This window comes from Suncus etruscus, chromosome 7, assembly GCF_024139225.1.
Source record: "Suncus etruscus isolate mSunEtr1 chromosome 7, mSunEtr1.pri.cur, whole genome shotgun sequence".
Lineage (NCBI taxonomy): Eukaryota > Metazoa > Chordata > Mammalia > Eulipotyphla > Soricidae > Suncus > Suncus etruscus.
In genome coordinates, this window is record NC_064854.1 from 20129524 (window position 1) to 20152562 (window position 23039).

General features: G+C 49.4%; 1 protein-coding gene across 1 annotated transcript; it reads left to right on the top strand.

Moving 5' to 3' along the window:
- Positions 1 to 263: 263 nt before the first annotated feature.
- CDC123 (cell division cycle 123) lies at positions 264 to 16541 on the top strand. The gene is made up of 12 exons (XM_049777093.1): positions 264 to 371; positions 2137 to 2208; positions 4698 to 4755; positions 5022 to 5054; positions 7292 to 7387; positions 8316 to 8422; positions 10903 to 10951; positions 12362 to 12437; positions 13865 to 13987; positions 15225 to 15253; positions 15808 to 15921; positions 16270 to 16541. The coding sequence occupies exons 1-12, from the start codon at positions 298 to 300 to the stop codon at positions 16444 to 16446; spliced, it is 1008 nt and encodes a 335-aa protein (XP_049633050.1). The 5' UTR covers positions 264 to 297; the 3' UTR covers positions 16447 to 16541.
- Positions 16542 to 23039: the final 6498 nt, after the last annotated feature.

Genomic DNA, 23039 nt, shown 5'->3' on the forward strand with positions numbered 1-23039 from the left:
CTCTCGGCCACCGTACAAGGCCCGCCTATGACCTCTGATTCACTTCCGGGTCAGAGCAACCACCCCCCCACCGCCCCGCACTCCGGGACTTCTCTCGCGCGCTCCTAGAGTTTTGTGCGCATGCGTAACTGTGTGCCTCCCACAACACACTCCGGGTCTCCCCGCTTCCGTTTCCCTCGCGGCGCCGCTAGCGGGGTTATCTTTTAAAGACAGGAAGTGTCCGTCGCGCTCCGAGGCTCGGCGCGCACTTCCGGCGGCGAAGCCCCACGTTCCGGGCGGCGGCCGCTGAAGCCGAGGATGAAGAAGGAGCAGGTGCTGCGCTGCCAGTTCTCCTCGTGGTACCCGTTGTTCCGGAGCCTGACCATCAAGAGGTGGGCGCCGCGGCCCCGAGGTCGAGAGGAGCCTGCGAGGAGCCCCCCTGAACCCCCACCCCCAGGCTAGGCCCAACGGACACGTTGACAGGTTCTGCTGCACCGCTGGACCCGGGCACTGGCTCAGCTGTCCCAGGCAGGACTGCAGGACTGGGACTAGGCGGTCTCGGTCACCCCCTTTTCGATTTAGTAATCATTTTTGTTTGCCTTTTTTTAAAAATAATTTTTATTTTGACCACAGTAGGTTACAAATCTTTCACAATAATATTTTAGGTGCGTAGTGCCATTGAATCAGGGGCCTAGCTCAGGATTCATTCATTCATTCGTTCCTGATGGTGTTCGGGGTAGCCTATGGGAGGCCGGAGTTCGAACCCCGGGTCTGTTGCAGACGCCCTCCCCGCTGTGCTGTTGCACCGACCCCAGGTCACCCTTTTTATTTTATTTTGTTTTTGGGTCACACCCGGCAGCCTGGCTCAGGTGTTCCTCCTGGCCCTACACTCAGAAATCACTCCTGGCAGGCGTGGGGGACCATATGGGAAGCCAGGATTTGAACCACCATTCTTCTATATGCAAGGCAAACGCCCTGCCTCCATGCTATCTCTCTGGCCCCCAGGTCACCCCTTTTAGCATCTCCCCAACGAACTGAGTGTTCAGGTAATGGGGGAGAATCTCTGTGGAGATCCTCTGAGTCTTGACATCTGGGACCCTAAGGGGTTTGTGCTCCCCTGGAGGCCAATGCGCTTCTTCTTCTTTCTGCACCGAGTGAGTACAAGAAAGGAGCTACTTGGCAAAGCCAAGCATCTGAGTACCGGCCCTCCGAGCCCAATGCCAACTGCCCACCCAGTGGGGAGGCAGGAACCTCTCTAGGGATGGTCTTTGACATGTAGTGGGAGATGAGGGGGGAAGAGTCAGACCTACTCCACCCAGAGGCTTTCCCAGAGTACACTAGGCTCGAGTGACCTTGGATCTGCTGCACTGTTTGAGTCTTGTCCCAATCACCGCCCCCCAATTGATGGCACTGAGCCATTCACGTCTCTCTATGCTTTTTGTTTTGTTTTGTTTTGTTTGTTTGTTTTTGGCACCACTGTTCGGTGCTCTAGGGTTACATCTGGCTCTATACTTAGGGATCACTCCTGGTAGTGCTCGGGAGACTGCACTTTCTATCTGGATCCGAGCTGCTTTCTCCCCTGCTGGTTTCCAGCATCCACCCACATCATGGACCTCTCCCCTGATATATCAAGGAGCTGGCTGGGCCAGAGGATCATACAATGGGGAGGGTGTTTGCTTTGCACACAACCTTGTTCAGTCTCCGGCATCTCAGTCCTGAGACGTGCCAGGAGTGATCCCTGAGCACCGGTTGGTGTGTCCCAATCTTCAAAACAGCCTCCCCTAAAAAATATGAGACACTAGCAGTCTCGCTCCTTTCGTATCACTTCTCACTGCCAGCTGTCACCTGCTCCCAGGCCTAGGGTTCTTCAGTGCCTGTTGCTTCCCCCTGGTTCCTGGCTGGGGCTGGTTTGAGCTTATTTTCTTCACTATGGGGTAGCTGGAGGTTGGGGGGCTGTGCACTATCCATGTTGTTGGCTACATTTCTTCTTATACTATTCGCATTTCTCATCGGCAGTGAACTGAACTCATGTCATGATGCTCCCACTTGATATTAAGCTGAAAGGACTAACTCAAGCAAGAGCTACTCAAATTTGGGCTTTGCTCCCGGCCAGTCAGTGGGAGTGACGCTGTGGTCCCTGTGCACTTTGTCTTTCAGTGTTGTCCTCCCGCTGCCTCAGAATGTGAAGGATTACCTCCTGGATGACGGTACGCTGGTGGTCTCTGGAAGGTATGTGCCCCGGAAAGATTCTTGCACCTTGATCCTGAGGAAGGGACCAGATTCCTTCTAACTTGGATCTGTGTAACAGAGCTGCATCTGCTTTAGGGCCAGGCTCCCCAATGAGCCTTTATTGTCTGTGTGTGTGTGTGTGTGTGTGTGTGTGTGTGTGTGTGTGTGTGTGTGTGTGTTGGGGGAGCATGCTTGGCTGAGTGGCTTGCTGTGGGCTGCAATCAGTAATAGGGGTGGTTTGGAGGCTCCCTCCTCCCACCCCCAGGGGTATTCCCTTTGCTCACCAGTGCTCCTGAGACCTCCAGTATGCTCGGTGAGTTACATTTTGCAAGATCCACTGCCCTGTTCTGACGATCACTGATGTAGGTCCCAAGCCATCTTGCTTTGTCTTCAGACCATGCTTCCTTTTCTCCCTGAAGTGATGTGGGCTCAGGGTGTCCCTGAGGTCTGCTGCCCTTTGAGGCTGACCCTGGCTCTACTGTGTGGGTGCAGCCTTTTGTCATCCTCCTGTGAAGCTTATCAGCTCAGTGTGGCCACTGATGACGCTGTTGGAAGGCAAGTCCCTGGGAAAGTTGCCCCATGAAGAGATGCCAGGTGCTGTGTTTACAGTTGTGCTCCTTTTCTTTCTTTTCTTTTCTTTTTTTTCTTTTCTTTTCTTTTCTTTTTTCTTTTTCTTTTACTTTTTTTTGGGTTATACCTGGCAGCGCTCAGGGCTTACTCCTGGCTCTATGCTCAGAAATTGCTCCTGACAGGCTCAGGGGACCATATGGGATGCCATGTTTCAAACCACTGACCTTCTGCATACAAGGCAAATGCTTTACCTTCATGCTATCTCTCTGGTCCCTCTTTTTTTTCTTTAATATTACTTTTATTATGTGTTATTTTGGGTTTTGTGGGATGCCCCCACATCATTGAGAATCAGGAAGACTGGAATTATTGGAACTAGGCCACAACCACCCTAGTTGTCTCTAAAGGGGGTGTCTACCCCCCATTAGTGTGTCACTGGGGAGCAGAGCACTGGCTGGGCTGCCTGTCCTACCCTTCGGCTGCCACAGGAAGTGACGAAAGTGGGGCCACTGGGAAACGGAGCCACAGACTTTCTCAGCTGCTTCCAGTGAGATATCGGACACAGTTTCTTGTTGGTTTATATGCTTTTCTTTTTTTAGTGAGGGGGAGTGGACATACTTGGCCTTGCTCAGGGGTTAATCCTGCCTTTGTGCTCAAGAGTTGTTCCTGGCAGTGGTCGTTGCTTTTTTTGGTGAGGGGGAGCAGGACACACTTGGCCTTGCTCAGGGGTTAATTCTGGCTCTGTGCTTAGGAATTGTTCCTGGCTGTGCTCAGGGAATGACCATTGGGGATTCAGGGGATCCAGTCTGGGCTGGCCATATGCAAGGCAAATGACCTTCCAGTTCTACTATTGCTCTGGCTCTCCCACACTTTCTAATGTCTTTAGGTACAGATAAAACCTATTTGTGAGACTTTACATCAAAAAAGCCTGTATACACAGGGTCTACCACTTACATGTACGTTCTGGATTTGAGGATAATAATGCTAGTGTCTACAGTCAAGCCCAAAGTTTAAGCTGTGCCTAAATTCTCTCTTCATCTTACAATTATCTCAAGCTAGTGAGACTCTAAGTTAGCCATTCTCAGGCTCTTAAGTGACTGAGAACAACAGAAGTAGAAATAGAACCCAGAACGCTGCCGACATTCAGGCAACAAAAACGGGGTGACATTCATGTTACTGAAATCACAGGGGTCAGAGATAGAACAGAGGAAGGAAGGCATCTGCCTGGCACTTGGCCAAATCCGCTAAGACTTCCCAGCACTCCATGGGATCCTCTGAGCCATGCTGGGAATGATCCCTGAGCATTGCGGGTTTTACAGTTACGTGTAGTGGGGCCAGAGAGTCTTTCCTGTTGAGCTCCCTACGCAGTGCCCAGATGCCCTCTAGCAGCTCTGGCTGTTTTTCTTTTTTTTTTTTTTTTTGTTTTTGGGCCACACCCGGTAATGCTCAGGGGTTACTCCTGGCTATGCGCTCAGAAGTTGCTCCTGGCTTGGGGGACCATATGGGACGCCGGGGGATCGAACTGTGGTCCATCCAAGGCTAGCGCAGGCAAGTCTGGCTGTTTTTCTTGACCTGTGCACTCACACCCCAGGAACAGATTCTTCTCTCTGGGGGTCTCTTCATCTGAGCCCTGAGGTGCATCAGATCTGGGTCTCACAGGCCCTGGAACTCACCCTTGATTCTGAACATCATCACAGATGGCTCCTGAGTTTGCTCAAGACCCTGGTGGCCATCTGGTCATTTCTGTGAGGAGAGCTGGGAAGCCCTTACTCTGCCGACTCACCATGTTTCATGTGGGTCTGCGGTGGCTTCTGCCTCTTCTGGCTCCTGTGCCCAACACTGACTTTTGGGAATGCTTATTTTTGCAATCATAGCTGCATGTTTCAGCCTTTTTCCTACTCATTCTCGCTCTGTTTTCCCAGGGAAGAGCCGTCAGTGCGAGCTCAGCCAGACAGTGATGACGAGGCAGAGGAAATCCAGGTTGGTGCCGAGTGACCAATTGAGGCTACAGCTGTCACTCAGGGTGTGAGTGGGGAGCATGTTTCTCTGCTAAGTCCCTGGCTTCTCTGCACACACATGGAAGGACAGGGCTGTCGTCTCCTCTGGAAGCTGGGAAGGGGCCTGGTCTTGGCCCTCCTACAGCAGAAGGAACATTTAATGAGGAAATCTCATCCGGGTGTGGTTTCAGATGCGGGAAGTCCAGTCATTTCACTGAGTGTTGTTTCTGTTTTCTGTCTTCCCCGCAGTGGTCTGACGATGAGGACACGACCACACTGACGGTAAGAGCAGCCTGTAGCCCCGGTCCCTTCTGGCCAACCTGTGGACTCTGCGTTTTGAACATCTCACTCTTTCTTGGTAGTGATTTGCTGTCTGGAAAGATAACTTGAGTCATTGTCCATCACCCCAATGTTCTTCTGCCAGGCCACCTTCTTCGCTTTCTGTGAAAATAGATCTGTGCATGAGACAGGTCACTTCTCCATGATATTCTTGACACTGATGTCGGTTTTATGTAGGAAGCAAAGATGGCTGTGATTTAGTTCCTGTGGGGGGTGAACTGGATAGTTAAGCCAAATGGCCCAAATGCCACTGGGCTGAAAGGATCCTTAGAACTGCCTGCAAGGGGTGCTCTTGTGTGACCTGGACCCTAAGGAATAGTTAGCCACATTCTCTTCTCTGAGAAACAATGCCAGACCACACTTGAAAGCAGGAAGCTTTGAGAACCTTCTTTTTGCTCTGCACTCTCTTCTGGGTTGGGCTCTAGGGACGAAACTGAAGGACCCCATTAAGTGTGTGCTCAGTCTCAGAGCCCCCGCCCTGTTACCTTGGTCTCTCCTTCTCTGTGAGGATTCAAAGAGTAATAGCATAGTGGAGAGGATGGGTGTTTGTACTGCAGTGGCTGACCTGGGTTTGATCCTCAGACTCCTTCTGGTCCTCTTAAGACTGACCAGGAGTTGGCGCTGGAGAGGTAGCATGGAGGTAAGGCATTTGCCTTGCATGCAGAAGGACGGTGGTTCGAATCCTGGCATCCCATATGGTCCCCCGAGCCTGCCAGGAGTGATTTCTGGGCCTAGAGTCAGGAGTAACCCCTGAACACTGCCGGGTGTGACCAAAAAAAAAGAAAAAGACCAGGAGTAAGGAGTGAGCCATGAGCACAGAGCCAGGGGTGCGTCTTGAGGATAGAGCTAAGAGTCAGCTCTGAGCACATCCGGTGTGGACTAAGTATGGGCTTTGGAAACTAAGGCCAAGATTGCAACAACCTACTGGCTCCATTGAAATCCTAATTCTTGTCTGGATGGGGGGAAGCACAGAAGCTGGTATCTTTCCTGAAAGCCTGGGTCTCGCTTAGCTCAGTCATGAGCTGAAGCATAGGACATAGCCATTAAGGAAGTGCCATTGGCTGCCATGCTAGAAGACCCAATAGCCCTTGAAACTGCCCAGGAAGAGGGAGCCAAGGAAGCTCAGCTGCCCCCAAAACTCCCCTTCGTGACCCTTTGCTTGTGGGGGTGGAGCCCCCATCTGTGTAATGTGAATTTGGCTTTGTTTCCCCAGAGCTGGCTGTTCCCCCTGAGGTGGACTCTGGGGCTCAGCATCAGCCACTGACTTCCTGTGTACGTGCCTTACTTTCCGCTAGAATGGGACCTCACAGGATGGCCTCAGCATGCAGTTGCCCATAGGGGGCAGCATGTCCCTGGTGATCCCCACGGCTTTTCCTCCATTCCCCTGGAGGCCAGTGCATCCAATGCTTTCAGTCCTGCCAGCCCTTGTTTACTGTCCACTTGTAGAGACAGACTGTCTTAGCCCTGAACTGTACAAAATAAGTATCTATGACTCTCAGAAAAGGAAAGGGCATTTTACTGGCCCGCCGCCCTATTTTGGAGTTTTGTTTATGGCCAGATTTGCCTGGAAATAGCAATGTTTAAATAGTCGGCCCCTGAATTTGCTCCTCATTCTCTTGAAATCTTTTGTTTTGTTTTGTTTTTGTTTGTTTGTTTGTTTTTGGGCCACACCCGGCGGTGCTCAGGGGTTACTCCTGGCTGTCTGCTCAGAAATAGCTCCTGGCAGGCACGGGGGACCATATGGGACACCGGGATTCGAACCAACCACCTGGATCGACTGCTTGCAAGGCAAACGCCACTGTGCTATCTCTCCCATTCTCTTGAAATCTTTCGGGGAAGCATCCAAGAAGTACTTTACTGCCTGTGGCGGGAGACCTTGTTTCTGAGCTGTGAGCCGCATCCTAGTGCAGCCTCCTCATTAGTCTTGTCCTGCTGAAGAAATGACTACCCTAAAGGTGCTGAGAATGTCATAGGCTCTGACCTGACTTCCCTGAGTGCCCATCTTATGGTTTCGCAGAGTTTGCTTTCCCTTTCTCCTAGGCAGCAGTAGGTGGTTGGTTCTATGGAGTCGAGTATAGAAATTCAGGGAGCAATTGAGAACGTGAATTTTGAACGTTCAGTGGGAGCCGGGCCTGGCCCAAGCATTGCCGCATCTCAATGCCATGTCTCTGTCTCCACAGGCCCCAGACTTCCCTGAGTTCGAGGCCCGCGTGCAAGAAGCCATCAATTCGCTGGGTGGCAATGTGTTTCCCAAGCTGAACTGGAGCGCCCCCCGGGTATGCACCCTCTACTCTCCTACTATAGCCAGTCACCTCCAACCCACACAGGGCCCGTCTCATTCCTTAGGGGAAAAAAACCTCGGGATGGCAATTTTTATTTTCTTTCTGTTATTATCAATGTTCCTGGTTTTGCAATATATCTTCTCATTCTGGAAGTTTCTGAGTATTTATTTGGCCAAGGGATAACTCTGATCTGGGTGGCTGGTCGAGTTAGTGAGGACATTCATTCTCTGCTCTTCTTAAAGCTTCAGCCCCATTTGATTGAGAACTGTGTTCCCCTCTTGAAAAGTCAGAAAAAGACAGCACAGGCACTGGAGCAGTAGCACAGCGGGGAGGGCGCTTGCCTTGTGTGGCCCACCCTAGTTCCATCTCTGGCATACCATATGGTCCCCGAAGCAGTGATTCCTGAGTACAGAGCCAGGAGTCACTCCTGAGCATAGCATACCCCCCCCCCAAAAAAAAAAAAAGCATGTCCTAGGATCTAGAAATGACAGTTTATAGGGCCTTTTCTTAATGGCATTTTACTAAATCTTTTTTTAAATTTCATTTTATTATTTTCATACTGGCACAGTCCAGATTTTTTAAGTTAGATCTGCAAGTGAATCACTATCTTTTTTTCTAATCCAAGAAAAATTCCACTTTCTGTGAGCAGAGCTGAGTAACGATGGCTCCCTGGGGTGAGCCTTGGCCTTCACATGGTCTTGTGGCCTGATGTGCGCGCTTTCCTGATGCCCTTTTGTTTCCTTCTCTGTTGGTGAGCGAGGCCAAGATGGGTCCTGAGCAGTCAGTGGGTCCCTTCATGGTCAGCGTCACAGACTGAGTGAGCGCTCAGCACACCAGAGCCTGCGACTGCCTGGACATGTCGCTCAATTCTGGGCTGTGGAGTCAGGTATGGCAACTGACAGGCCTGTGCCTCCTTCCTCAGGATGCCTACTGGATAGCCATGAACAATTCTCTCAAGTGCCAGACCCTTAGCGACATCTTCCTCCTGTTCAAGAGCTCCGACTTCATTACGCGGGACTTCACGCAGCCGTGAGTGTGTCCCCTGGTCTCTCCACATGTCCTGGGCCTATGGCTCAATGGCCGGCCATGACAGAATTCTAGATGAGCTGTCCCATCTGCCATGAGGACCCTTGTGACTTGGCTCTGAGAGGTCCCTGTTGGTTGGAGAAGCTTTCAGGATAGGGGAACTGGAGGCTCGGAAGTAGCTCAGGGGGAGGCAGTGCAAGGTTTTCCTGTTGGAGGCTGAGGTTTATCCCCTAGCACTGTGTGGTTCCCCCTCACACAGCTGAGAGTGAGCCCCGAGCGAGTACTGCTGGCTGAACCCCAAACCCAGAGGAAAAGGAAAAGTGGAAGTTGAGAGTTGAGTTGTGGCTCAATGGTAAGACTTACACACACCTCACATGTATGAGGAGCTGGGTTTAAGACCCAGCACTGTCATTCAGTCAAACAAACCCCTTCCTCCCCAAAGTTTGAGGCCCTATGATTTATAATACTCTTAGAATTTCATGCACTGTCTCAACATCATGTGCTCCACCAGCATATCTACTGCTTATCTCAGGGTTGTGTCCACACACACACACAGACACAGATGCAGACACACATGCAGACACACAAACACATGCACACCCTTCCCTGATCAGCTAGGCTGTGTAGCTCAGTTTTTGGGGTCTGATGCCTTTGTCCATCTACTCTTCCCTTGCTGGAGAGAGATCATTTTGTATCTCTCTCGGGACTGCCACTCAGCAGTTGCTCTCCTGACCCTTTTACATGTAGCACATCGCCTCAGAGTTGCATCTCCTCTCAGCTGAGCTTGGGCAGTTGGCTTCTTTGCAGATGTGGGTTATTGTGACTAGTGATGGGAACATGTATGTCTTTGTGGAGTAGGATTTTGAGGCCCTTGGGGGTTAAATGCCAAGAACTGAGATTGCCGGGTTGTATGGAAGTTCAATTCTTAGTGGGCTTTTTTTGTCTTTCTTTTGGGGGGAGGGTGTTGTTTTGGGCCACATCTGCAGTGTTCCATGGATTACTCCTAGCTCTGCACTTGGGAGTTATTCCTGACGGGTTCAGGAGGACCAGATGGGATGCCAGGGATTGAACCTAGGCTGGCCACATGAAGAAAAGCACCCTCCTTGCTGTACTATTGCTCCAGCCCTCAATTATTATGTTTTTTGTTTGTTTTTGTTTTTTGTTTTCAGGTCACACCCAGTGATGCTCAGGGCTTACTCCTGGCTTTATACTTAGGAATCACTCCTGGCAGTGCTCTGGGGACCATATGGGATGCTGGAGATCAAATCTGGGTTGGGTATGTGCCAGGCAAGCACCTTACCCGCTGTGCTCTCTTCCAGCCCCTCAATTCTTAGATTCTTGATTGACAAGTGTCCACATTGTTACCCAAAGAGGTCCCGGTCAACATTCTGACAATGGACATGTCCCCTTTCTCCACATCCACATCAATGCTGCTCATTTTTTGTATGATGTGGGCCAGGCTTCTGCTATGCTGTGATGTCTCAGTGTCCAGAGCTGACAGAGAGTGACCAAGAGTATTTCTTTCTGAGCCTATGGGCCGCCAGGGTCACTCACTCCACATCATCTGTCTGAGTTAACCGTTGGCTAAACTACTTGCCTGGATACTTCTCTGTCTCTAGACTTGCTGAGTCACCAGTTAATTAATTAATTATTGGCTGACTAAGTGTTGCATCAACACAAGAAAACCCCCTGTTCAGTTGGCATTTGAGGGAAGGGCTTCAGGCATAGCTGGTCAGTTGTTAACCTTCTCCAGAGGACTTGAGAGTTGCTGGGACAGATATGGCGGGAGGTCAGAACATTTCTCCGGTCTCAGCGTTCAGAACTGTGTTCAGTGTTATTTTTGTACCTTCTCCCCAAACTAGTTATTAATTCCGAATTTCAACAGCATGACATCTCTGGAGTCCACTTTTTTGCCTAACTGGACCTGACAGAACCTTAACCTTGTTGCCGATTTTTCTGGCATTGTTAGGACTGGAACCAGGGCCTCACGTGCTCCAGGCATATGCACTACCCCTGAGTCTCGCCTTGACTCCCAACTTAGGACGGTTTTATTTAGTTGTTTTGGGCTCCTCCTCTGGGGAGCCAGGTAAATTGCTTTCAGTCAGTTTTGGGGGTTCCATGCGAGCCTTTTGCATGCAAAGCATGTGCTTGGCCACAGAGCCACCTCCCTGTCACGCTCATTTACTCACTCTCCCATGCTCATGGCCTGCCTGACCTCAGTGGGGACAGCATGACCTCAAAGGGGACTAGAGGATAGGGACAGGGCCTCATTCTCACATCAATGACAGGAAATAGGTCTGGAGCCATAGGACAGTGTGCAGGTTCCATCCCAGGTGTCCTACAAGGTCCCCAAGCCCACCAGGAGTGACCCCTTAGTACTGCTGGGTGTGGCCCCCAAACCAAAACAAAAACTAACCAGGAAATGTATAGGCATAAACTGGCATTGAGTCAAATTCATTTGTTTTTTTTTTTTACCTCCAAAGGTTCATTCATTGTACGGATGACTCCCCGGATCCATGTATGGAGTATGAGGTACGAGCCTTGTGTTTTCAGTCTTGGAGAAGTGGGCTAAGTGCCCCCTAATAAAAATGCATTGTGACTTGCTATATTTATTTATTTATGTTGGGGGGTCACACCCAGCAGCGTTCAGGGGTTACTCCTGGCTCTACGCTCAGAAATCGCTCCTGGCAGGCTCGGGGAACCATTTAGGATGCCGGGATTTGAACCACCGTCCTTATGCATGCAAGGCAAATGCCGTACCTTCATGCTATCTCTCCGGCCCCCTTATTTTTAAGTAAAATGAATGGAATTTTTGGCAATAATTTCTCTAGGAGCCTAAGAGCCTTTGAATTCTCAAATTTAAGGAATATTAAATATATATAAAAATATTTTATGGTACAGAGGGTTGGGCATTTGCCTTAAATGCTGCAGACTTCTACCCCTAGCAATGCATTTCATATGGTTCCCCGAACCTACTAGGAGGGTTTCTTCAATGCAGAGACAGGAAGAATCCCCGAGCTCTACTGCATATAGCCCCAAAACAAAAATTATATTCATGGGCTGGCGAGGTAGCGCTAGAGGTAAGGTGTCTGCCTTGCAAGCGCTAGCCAAGGAAGGACTGCGGCTTGATCCCCCGGCATCCCATATGGTCCCCCCCAAGCCAGAGGCAATTCCTGAGCACTTAGCCAGGAGTATCAAACCAGGAGTATCACCCCTGAGTATCAAACGGGTGTGGCCCGAAAAACCAAAAAAAAAAATTAAATTCAATAAATTAGTTTTTAAAAATGTTACAGAATCAGAGCAATAATACAGTATGCAGGGCTCTTGCCTTGCTTTAGCCAACCCAGGTTTGATCCCCAGCGTCCCATGTGGTCCTCTAAACCCACCAGGAGTGATTTCTGAGGCAGAACCAGAAGTAACCCCTGAGTGCTGCTGGGTGTAATCCCCAAACAAACGAACATTTTATGCACTTAAACCATATATCATAGTAATAAGCACATCACTATATAAATATGTTTTACACAACTTTATATTCTACCTAGCTTGATATGGTTCATCTTTTTGACCTGAAATGCCAGGAACAAAGTTACTACCATTTTATCATTAGGATCAATGAACCTTTAAAATGTTCTAATTTTATTTTATTTCTAATTAAATTTTATTTCCAATTAAATACTAATTTAAAATTTTTTTCTTACTGAATAAGAATTTAAAGATAGATGGCCATGTTTTCATACCATACTTTTCTAGCTTTTTTCCTTTTCGTTTTTGTTTTTGGCCCACACTCATTCTTGGCCCTGAGTTGCTTAAGGGCTGTTTGTTAGAACAACCTTTGGCAATAGCTGTTGTGGAGACAGTCTTGGCTCAATATCGTCTCTCAAGCTAGTGGACACTCTCCATGCTCCCTAATTTTGTCCCATTTTCTTTTCCCTTTGTCGATAGCTTGTTCTTCGGAAATGGTGTGAACTAATCCCCGGGGCTGAGTTCCGGTGTTTCGTGAAGGAAAATAAGCTCATAGGTGAGACGGTTTTGCTTGAACGTAGCTTGGAAGAGAGAGGCTCACCATTTACCTAAGGGCTCTGTTGGCAGGACTGCCTGAGCATGCCAGCCAGCCACAGCATGGACCTGGGCCTTCCCCACACTGCCCTGTGTGCACCCTAGGACCCTCCGGACGTTGCCTGCTTTGTGTCATGTAAAGACAAGTCTCGGGTTCTGTTTTTTGAGCACTGCTAGTTACTTTAGCAAGAAAGCATCTCTGGGCAAATAAGTGCATGGCTTGAAAAGCCACCCAAGGGCTGGTTTGTGAGCTTTTCCTGGTCTCCAGCACCCCAGGGAGTGACTTCCTACACCCTTATGAAAAAGAGATCTGTTAACTTTTGCATTCATTTTTATATCTTCTTTTTCTTCTAAATTTTGAGCACCACATACAGCAGTGCTCAGGGCTTACTCTTGGCTCTGCACACAGGAATCACTCCTGTTCATAAGGGATGCCAGAGATTGAACCCGGGTCTGATGTATGCAAGCAAAATGCCCTCCCTGCTGTGCTATTGCTCCGGCTCCTCATTCTTCCTACAATCACTTATACCACTTATAACGATCACTTATTTTGGTCAAATATTGAAGAGAATTAATGTTAGTCAGGTCATGTTTACTACGAAGTAAAACTTAATCTTTAGCTGAGAAAAATAGGGTTTGAATAGATTCCATTGAGCCCACTTATTTACCAAATGTGGTTGATTGACTTACCTTAAAGAAACTTGGGGTGTTTGGATTTATCATGCTGTCAGCAGTTCCTGGAGACTCAATGTGGGTACAGCTAAAAAAAGGCCTGGGATGGGGGGCTGGATAGACGTGTCTTCCACCTCACAGATCAACTTCCAGCACTGAGCACAGGGAAGGAATGGTCCGTGGCTTATTGTCAGCCAGTTATTTTTGGAGGAAGGACCGTCTACTTTTCCTGGGCTGGAAACATCCAGAACATGCCTGGTGCCACCTACTGGTGTACAGAGGCAGGTGCCATGCGGCAAGGGACATTCTGAGTTTCCTGAGAGTAGAGTCTGGAGAAAGCCTTTTGTGGAAAAAGTCAAAGAAGCATTTGGGTTTCTTAATGAAACTTGTTTCTAAGAACTTCTTTCACTTTAGTTTAATCAGCATTTTTATGTCTTTGAATTCTTCCCCTTCTTGTCCATAAAAGAACCAGTGGGTGCTCGATGTTCATAAGGATGACACTTGGGGTGTGGGCCTTCACCTGTCCCTCAGGAGGGAGCCTCACCCCTCTAGGCCTTCCCAGCTTGTAGGGGCCTCAGGCATGTGTCTGTATACTGCTTGGTTCTGCCTCACGGGTGTCCACCCCCTTGGTCCTGCCCTGAGGGAAGGACCCCAGTGCTAATGGTGTTTCTGAAAGGAAACTGTGCTGTGCCCAGCATGACACTGTCTTCTTGCCAGGTGTGTCCCAGCGGGACTACACACAGCACTATGACCATATCTCCAAGCAGAAGGACAAGATCTGCCGGAGCATCCAGGACTTCTTCACCAAGCACATCCAGTACAAGTTCCTGGACGAGGACTGTGAGTGGAGTCTCAGGCCACCTCGGGCTAGGCCATGAAACCGGCCAAGGCACCGTGAGACATTTCTGTCACCCTACTGGCCTCTTACTTAGCTTTGATCCCTGATGATCTGCCTGTGAAACTTTATCTTTCTAGTCAGGTTCCCTGTACATTCTATTTTTTTGTATTTTGGTTTGGGGGCCACACCTGGTGATGGTCAGGGTGACTCTCTTGCCTCTGAGCTCAAGGACCACTGCTGGTTATGCTCAGGGAGTCATCTGGGATGCTGGGATTGAACATGGGTCGGCTGAATGCAAGGAAGCACCTTACCCATTGGGCTATCAGTTTGGCCCCCAGAATCCATTTTTAAATATGGATTATTTCTCGTTATTTTAAAGGATCACAGCAGAGGGTCTCAACAGTATTTTGACCTATTGCCCATTTTCCGGGAAAAAAATATCACTATTCCCCTAAAAATCTCTAAATTCAAATGGGATAGACAGACAGACAACAACTCCAGTTGAACCCAGACCACCCCTTACCTCTCTTGCATTGGAAGTCACAAGCTCACAGAATAATCCTGTGAGGAGGCTGCTAGCTAGCTGAGGCCTCCTTTTCTGTCATCTGAATTTGAATGCCCAGGCTTAACCTCTGCAGAGTACAGACACTGAGAGTGGTTTCCATTCTACTTTATAGAGAGAGACTGTCATGCATCTTAGAACGGGAGCTTCTGGGGCCGGGGTAGGCCTCAGTGGAAGAACATGGGCTTGCACATGCCTGGGGTTCCATCCCCCACATCAGTAGTCGTCTGTGTGTTTGCTCTGACTTCTACTTTCTCGACTTAGCAAGCAGGCTCAGAGGCAAGTTTGATTGATTTTTTTCCTAAAGATTTAAAAAAAAATGACAGCATAGTGGACCTAAAGGGGTTTTATGTGTTCCTGATGACAGTTGTTAAATTTTACTCCACATCTCCCTGAGGCATAGAACCTGTTACATGTGATCTAGCTGCAGGGGTGTCCAAGTTAGGTGTGAGGTTTTAAATGTAAGGGGTTGTGACTGAGGGTAGGGACCTGGGATGGGAAGTCAGACAAAGAGCGCTTTGCAGGGTGCCTGGGTTCATTGGACATTTTGAGACTGATCATCACGAAGTTTCCGAGGTTTTTCAGACTCTGAGTGACTCATCAAATACCTCTCGATTTGTAGCAATCTTAGCTGATAAAAGCCACAAGTTAATGTTTTGTTCTTGATCTTTTTCCAGTCGTATTCGATATCTACCGGGACAGCAGGGTAAGTTGGGGCTGTGCTGGCAAGCTGTGTGTGGAGATGGAGGGACTGAGCTTGTATTGGGGGGTACGGGGCCACCAATCGTGAAACTGCTTCTCGGGGTGATGCAGGGGGAGAGGATCCTTATCATGGTGTATCTCGTGTTTAGGGGGTCTGTGTCACAGATGGTCAAGGCAGAGTAGGTGGCTGCCGGGCTGCCAGCCCCAGATGCCCAGTGCAGTAGAACCAGCACTCCACCCTTGTTCAATGTTTAGCTAATCAGAGGCTTGCATTCCTGCTATGAGGGCCAGAGAAATGGTGCAGTGGGTAGGGAACTGGCCTTGGATTCAGTCCCAGGACCATTCAGGCTCTTTCCAGCTCCTCCAGGAGTGATCCCTAAACTCAGGGAGTTGAACCACTGGATCGGGCATGGCCCCTTCCCAGGAGAGGTTCAAGGAGCTGGAGCTGTTTAGAAACAGGTTGTGAGATGCCGAATGGAGTTTCTGTGGGAGAAGCACAGAAAGATCTCAGGGTACTCCCTGGCCTTCCCTTGAGGCTACATGACTCTCTACCTATAGGGCAAGGTGTGGCTCATCGATTTCAACCCCTTTGGGGAGGTGACTGACTCACTGCTGTTCACTTGGGAGGAGCTGATGTCCAGCAGAGACCAGGGAGGAGACGCCAGCGAGCAGGTAAGGCGTAGCAGATGCGGGGCCTTGCTGTCATGCTCCTTGCCCTCCCATCTGTCTCCGTTCTCTCTTATAAGACTCCCAGGTCCCCTCCTCACCCAGCCAAGCACACAGAACATCCCCCAGTCCCACACCGCACAAGGTAGTTGGGGGGGGGGGGGTGACTCTGCTTTCCAACACCTAATCCCTCTTCCTGGCTGAGTGTAGATATGTCCAGAGCCTCAACTGCCTTCTCCCCATCTCAGTTCCTCTCTCCAAGCACTGACTGCAGGGACCCTCCATAGGCTTCAGCTGCCTCTCTGGGAGCTGGGTGCACAGAGTTCTTTCTCAGGGGTGCTGCTTCTCTGCCAGGACTCCCCTGAGTTCCGGTGTACTGACAGCGAGGCTACGGTGCAGCCCAGCCCCTACCTCAGCTACCGGCTACCCAAGGACTTTGTGGACCTATCCACGGGGGAGGACGCCTACAAGCTCATAGACTTCCTGAAGCTGGTAACAGACTGCCACTCCACCACCCCTCCCTGTTCCTGACCGGCCTGTGCCGCTTCCTAACAGTCCAACTAGTCCTGTTTCATGATGAACTGCACCCTGTGCGCTGAGTTACTAGCTAGTATAATAGAGCAGGGCTAGAGCAATCATACAACAGAGAGTTGTTTGCTTTTCACCCAGCTAACCTGATTTCCATCCCTGGCATTCTATATGGTCCCCTGAGCACTGCCAGGAATGGGCCCTGAGCAGCTGAGTATGAACCAAAGAACAAACAGGATGTTTTCCTGATACACTGTGTGGCTGGAGTTGAGAAGGCTACTCGTCTCGGGCTTGGAGAGATAGCACAGCGGCGTTTGCCTTGCAAGCAGCCGATCCAGGATCAAAGGTGGTTGGTTCGAATCCCATATGGTCCCCCGTGCCTGCCAGGAGCTATTTCTGAGCAGACAGCCAGGAGTAACCCCTGAGCAACGCCGGGTGTGGCCCAAAAAACAAACAAACAAACAAAACAAAAAAAAACAAAAAAAAAAAAAAAGAGAGAGAGAAGGCTACTCGTGAGGAAAGTGCACACTGTCCCAGACCCAAGGGTATTGGTTACTTGGGATCAGGTGCGAGGGTTGATGATGCTTTTCTGGGAGGGGACAACAGGCAGAAAAGGAAAGAGTCAGAGAACCTTGGGCCCAGGTAGCATCACGCTCTTCTGGTTAAACTGTTCAGTGAAAGTCGGGGTTTTCTACACTGCCTTTGAACCATCATCTGGCCTCGAGATACTGACACTTGCCCAAGACCAGGGGCTCTTGGCAGCACCCAGATTGCAGCCAGAACTGGCTGTGTCAAGGTTGGCTTGGTTTCCTTTCGCAGAAAAGAAATCAGCAATCAGATGATGACGATGATGACAACTGAGCAGCTCCAGGAGCTCAGGAACCAGGCGGGAGAAGAAGGCGCAATTCCCAGCTGGGAGGGAACATACACACGAGGGGCTTTTCCGATGCTGGATGTTGTCAGTTGCGCTGGGAACCAAGTTGAGGGAGGGGCTTTGCTCTTTCTAACAATAACAATAAATCGATGTTTAACAGAGGAAACCTGCTGTTACACTGGCTTGCTTTCATCGGGGCCTAATCTGCTTAGACTGATCTATGTTTCTGTGCTAATAATTTTTAAAGTCATCAGCTAAATGGGAAAACTTTTGTTAAAAGAAATGTCGGGGCCGAAGAGATAGCACAGCGGTAGGGTGTTTGCCTTAGACACTGAAGGACGGTGGTTCAAATCCTGGCATCCCATTGGGTCCCCAGAGCCTGCCAGGAGCGATTTCCGAGCGTAGAGCCAGGAGTAACCCCTGAGCACTGCTGGGTGTGTGACCCCCCCCCAAAACAAAACAAAAAAAAAAAAGAAAAGGAATGTCTTCTAAATCATTACTTTTTCACTGGGAGATGGGGTAGGGGAATAGATCCTTATATTTTTTTCTTTTTTTTTTTGGTTTTTGGGCCACACCCGGTAATGCTCAGGGGTTACTCCTGGCTATGCGCTCAGAAGTCGCTCCTGGCTTGGGGGACCATATGGGACACCGGGGGATCGAACCGCGGTCCGTCCGAGGCTAGCGCACGCAAGGCAGGCACCTTACCTTTAGCGCCACCGCCCGGCCCCTTATATTTTTTTCTATTTTAAGGATTTTTCATATTTTCTACCCTTTAGCTAAGAGATTGTTCAGAGATGACAGATTTTTGTGGCCCAGGGAGGTAGCTCAATGTTATTGCTCATGTTTCTGTGCATGAGGCATCAGGTTGGATCCCCAGCAACAAATACCAAAAAAAAAAATATTTTGCAAACTGAAAACAACAACAATTTCAGCATATTCCACCACCTTAAAACATCAAAGTAAACTGATTATAAATTTAATTTGGCCTTTACTAAAAGTATTGGAAACTAGAGATATCATCAGCTGGGCTTAACTGTACCTTTCATGTGTGAAGCTCTGAGTTTGATCCTTGGCACCAAAACAGCGGTAGGGCATTTGCCTTGCATACCACAGACCTGGGATGGAACCTGGTTCGATCCCCGGCATCCCATATGATCCCCCAAGTCTGCCAGGAGTGATTTCTGAGTGCAGAGCCAAAACCCTGAGTATCACCAGGTGTGACCTCAAAATATAAATAAATAATAAGTCTGAGATGTTGGGGCCGTCGATTCCCTTTCATAGGTTGCCATCTGGGGAATGAGCTTCAGTCACCCAGAATGCATTCAGGGTCTTAACCCCCAGAGGCCGGAGCGATAGTGCAGTGGGGTATGCAACTGGCCTGGGTTTGATCTAGGCCTGATTCCTGGACTCAGCCAGGGATATCCATGAGCATCACTGTGTGTTGCTCAAAACCAAAACAAAAAAGACACAGTCGGGCCCGGAGAGATAGCACAGTGGTGTTTGCCTTGCAAGCAGCCGATCCAGGACCAAAGGTGGTTGGTTTGAATCCCGGTGTCCCATATGGTCCCCCGTGCCTACCAGGAGCTATTTCTGAGCACACAGCCAGGAGTAACCCCTGAGCACTGCCGGGTGTGACCCAAAAACCAAAAACCAAAAAAAAAGACACAGTCACTGCATCATGAGGTACGCTTCTCCCTGCAAAGATACACACACACACACACACACACACACACACACACACACACACACACACAAATATATATACAGTCTCTACATCATGAGGTGCTTCTCCCTGCAGAAAGCACTTAGGGGTGCAGCTAGCAGGGAGAGCCCTAGAAGTGGCCACATTGCCCCTTTGCCGTCACCAGCAGGTCCCGATCATGGCAGAAGGTGCATTTCCTTTTCTGGGCTCTCCCGCTTGTACTTTTCGTCTGCCAAATCACTGGGTGATTCAAGGACTGAGCTGGGATTTTCATGCCCTGTGCCATAGGCAGCTGCTCCGTGGTGGCTCCATCCCAGATACTTTGCCCACCGCCAAAGAGTTTATTACGGTGCCTTGATTCTAGCTGAGCTGTGCAAGCCGCCTTTGCCAAGGTGTTACTTGACAAATGAAGGAAAAAAGAAGTCAGTGTATTGGTATGAACTGAGAACATTTATACCATCTGTAATAATAAGGTTCGAAGTTAGGCAAATGTTTCATAAATTCTGTTATCCTTCATGTAAAACTAGTCACGGTTGTGCATTAAATTTTCCTGAGGAAATGATTGGGTCCAGCTCTCAGTTCGTTGCTCTTGTGTCTTTGAAGTGAAGCTGCTTTTCTCAGCATCTTTTTGAGGAGAGGAGAAATCTCAGGCAGGAAAGGGAGGAAGAAAGGTGGCAGCTGGCAGCAGGAGTCCCCCTCTTTTGCTTCCTAAATTAGTGATTTTTGTGTATTGCTCCCTTAATATTTTTTTCCTTTTTTCCCCTTTATATATACATATTTATTTATTTATTTATTTTGGTGTTTTTTGGGTCACACCCAGCAGTGCTCAGGGGTTACTCCTGGCTCCATGCTCAGAAATTACTCCTGGCAGGCACGGGGGACCATATGGGATGCCGGGATTCGAACTGATGACCTTCTGCATGAAAGGCAAACGCCTTACCTCCATGCTATCTCTCCAGTCCCCCCTTAATATTTTTTGCCGACAGGGAAATACACAGGCAGTACCCGCAGTGGGGGGGGGGGGGAGAGAGAGAGAGAGAGAGAGAGAGAGAGAGAGAGAGAGAGAGAGAGAGAGAGAGAGAGAGAGAGGATAGAAAGGGAAGTATCAGGCTGGATTGTGCTTGCCACTTCTCCCAGGTTGTAAGGATGGTTCCTTCTTTGGATTTGGGGGCCACACCTTTGTGGTGGTGCTCAGGAGCTACTCCCAGCTCTGTGCTTGGTGTTTGTTCCGAGCATGTGTTTTGCTCCTAGTGTTTGGTGATCACACTCGGGACCCCCCAGTCCGATGCACTGTCTTAGGCCCTTCACTTGTCTTCTTGAAATGCAGCTGGAGTTGAGTTGAGCCTTATAAGAGGAGAAAGATCCCAAGTCATCCTTGTCCACTGGTAGAGAATGTCAGGGTTTTGTTTTCGATTTTTTTGTGAGACAGGTATAGAACTTTGCTTTACATGTGCCAGCCATGAGCTCTGTGTGTGAGCCCTGTTTGTAGGTTTTGAAGGCCAAGTGGGGTTGTGGTGAGAAAGGAAAGGGGCATGGGGAATTTGTTGAGCAGCTTTAGCTGCAAGCAACTCCCCTGCCTGCTCTTGCTTCGCTGTTGGAAGAGGAACATTCTTGAAAGACGTGAGAATCAAAATTAGTCTTGGAGACGCTCCACACAATCACAGCTATCAGCTGGGCTTTGGGTCATGAGCCTTATCCCTCGTGTTTCTCATGGGTGCCGGGCATGTGACATGGCAGTCTGACACCTTAGGTAGGATAGGGAGAGGGACTTCCAGCAGGTGTGTCACAGCCCCTGCCCTGTAGCCAACACATGTGCAGGGAACGAGTCTTCAACAGGAGGACACATACCAAGGCTGGGGGTGAGCACTGTAGCCAAGCACCATTAGCAACATCCAAGAGGGAAGATGGGGAAGGAGAACTGTATGCCCTGGGGACACTTGCAGGACAGGAAGCACCCAGAGGGCAGTGGGTAGACCCACACTTTTTTCTAGGGCTGGGTGCTGCAAGGGACAGCAGTTCAGGCTCATCTGAGGGTTTGCAAGGCTGATATAGCATTAAGTGGGGTGTCAAGAAGGTCTGTGGGTGGGATCCCTGGAAGGGAGGGGTCTATTCCCTCAAAGGTAAACTGAGACACCTGCAGAGGGAATAAACACTAGGACCTGAGTTGAGATGCCTACCGTGTTGAGCCAAGTCCAGCTGACTTCTTTGCACAGTGGCCATCTCTGCCACCTGCTTCTACCCTCTCCCCAATAGTCCTCTGCCCACTAGCTGGGAAAGGAACATGACTCCAAGCTGGGCACACAGTTCTTCAGAGGAGAGTCCCCTGCAGTGATGGTCATGTTTACCAGAGCACGTCAGTGCAGCCATCAAGGAAGGACATTTGTCGCTGTTCCCATAGCTTTCCAGAAGGCTGCAGTGAATGTTTGTTTAACCAACAAAAGAGCACAGGAGGAAATTTTTTATTCTGTTTTTTTTTTTTTTTTTGGGGGGGGGCACACCTGGCAGGGCATAGAGTTGACTCCTGGCTCCACACTAACAGATCACTCTCGGCAGTGCTTGGGGGAACAATTTAGGGTGCTGAGGATGAACTCAGGTCAGCTGCATGCAAGGCAAGAACCTTTTCTTCTGTGCTATTGCTCAGTCCAGTGAGAGAATTCAAGAGAATTCTTCTTTTTTTTTTTTGGTTTTTGGTTTTTGGGTCACACCTGGCGGTGCTCAGGGGTTACTCCTGACTGTCTGCTCAGAAATAGCTCCTGGCAGGCACGGGGGACCATATGGGACACGGGGATTCGAACCAACCACCTTTGGTCCTGGATCGGCTGCTTGCAAGGCAAACGCCGCTGTGCTATCTCTCCGGGCCCTCAAGAGAATTCTTACTCCGAGGATTTTTGTTTAGTTTTGTTTTGGGGTCACACCCAGCGGCGTTCAGGGGCCATTCCTGGCTCTATGCTCAGAAATCACTCCTGGCAGGCTCGGCGGGGGTGGGGTGGGGGGGGAACGACCATATGGGATGTCGGGATTCGAACCACCGTCCTTCTGCATGCAAGGCAAACGCCATGCTATCTCTCCAGTCCCTTACTCCAAGGATTTTATTGGTTTATAAATGCAGTCAACCAGGTGTTTTTCATTACGTTCTGGCTCCCTGGAAAGAGATTCCATCTGTTGGCCCAGCAAGAGTAGCCCTGGAGCATTTCCATGCCCTTGGTCTGTGTCCCCTTAAAGTGAGAAGCCTGGCCAAGTGGGACTGGGTTGGGTGATTTGGGGTCATATTTTTGGGGGGAGAGTTTCTGTCACTGGAAGACTCCTGAGGTATCTCCAGTACCCAACCCAATAGGATGGGACTCTCATTTCAGTTTTTCCACAGAGCCCCAATCAAAGCCCAGGCCACAGCCTCATGGTGGGATCCCCTAGCTGATCATAGCCTGGACTCCAGGGAGGAGTGGGGAACAATGGGGATCAAGGAGCCACTCAGAACTGCTTCTGTGGCTCAGTTGGTGACTCACCCATCCATTAGCTGCATGTTTTGGGAAGAGTTGAGAAAGGGAGTGAACAGGGCAAACAGGAGGTTAGACATATGTCTTGCATGCAGCTGAGACCTAGTTAGATCCCAGGCCTCAAAAAAAAAAAAAAAAAAAGAAAGGATAAATAGAAAAATTCAAAATTCTTGCACCCAGCCTCAGTTCCCTTTTTGGTTACTTGAACCTTGAATCTTCCACACTATTTCGGGAATTTCTAAGTGAAGTATTTTGTTCCCAATGGAAGAAAGGTAATGGACATTTACAAATTTTTTCTCCCAGAGCTAGAGCAATAGCACAATGAGGAGGGAGTTTGCCTTGCATACTACAGACCCTGGTTCGACCCCCAGCATCTCATATGGCCCCCTGAAACCTGCCAGGAGTAGGTTTTGAGTGCAGAGCCAGGAGTAACCCCTGAGTGCTGCCAGGTGTAAGAAAGAAAAAGAAAGAAAGAAAGGAAGGAAGGAAGGAAGGAAGGAAGGAAGGAAGGAAGGAAGGAAGGAAG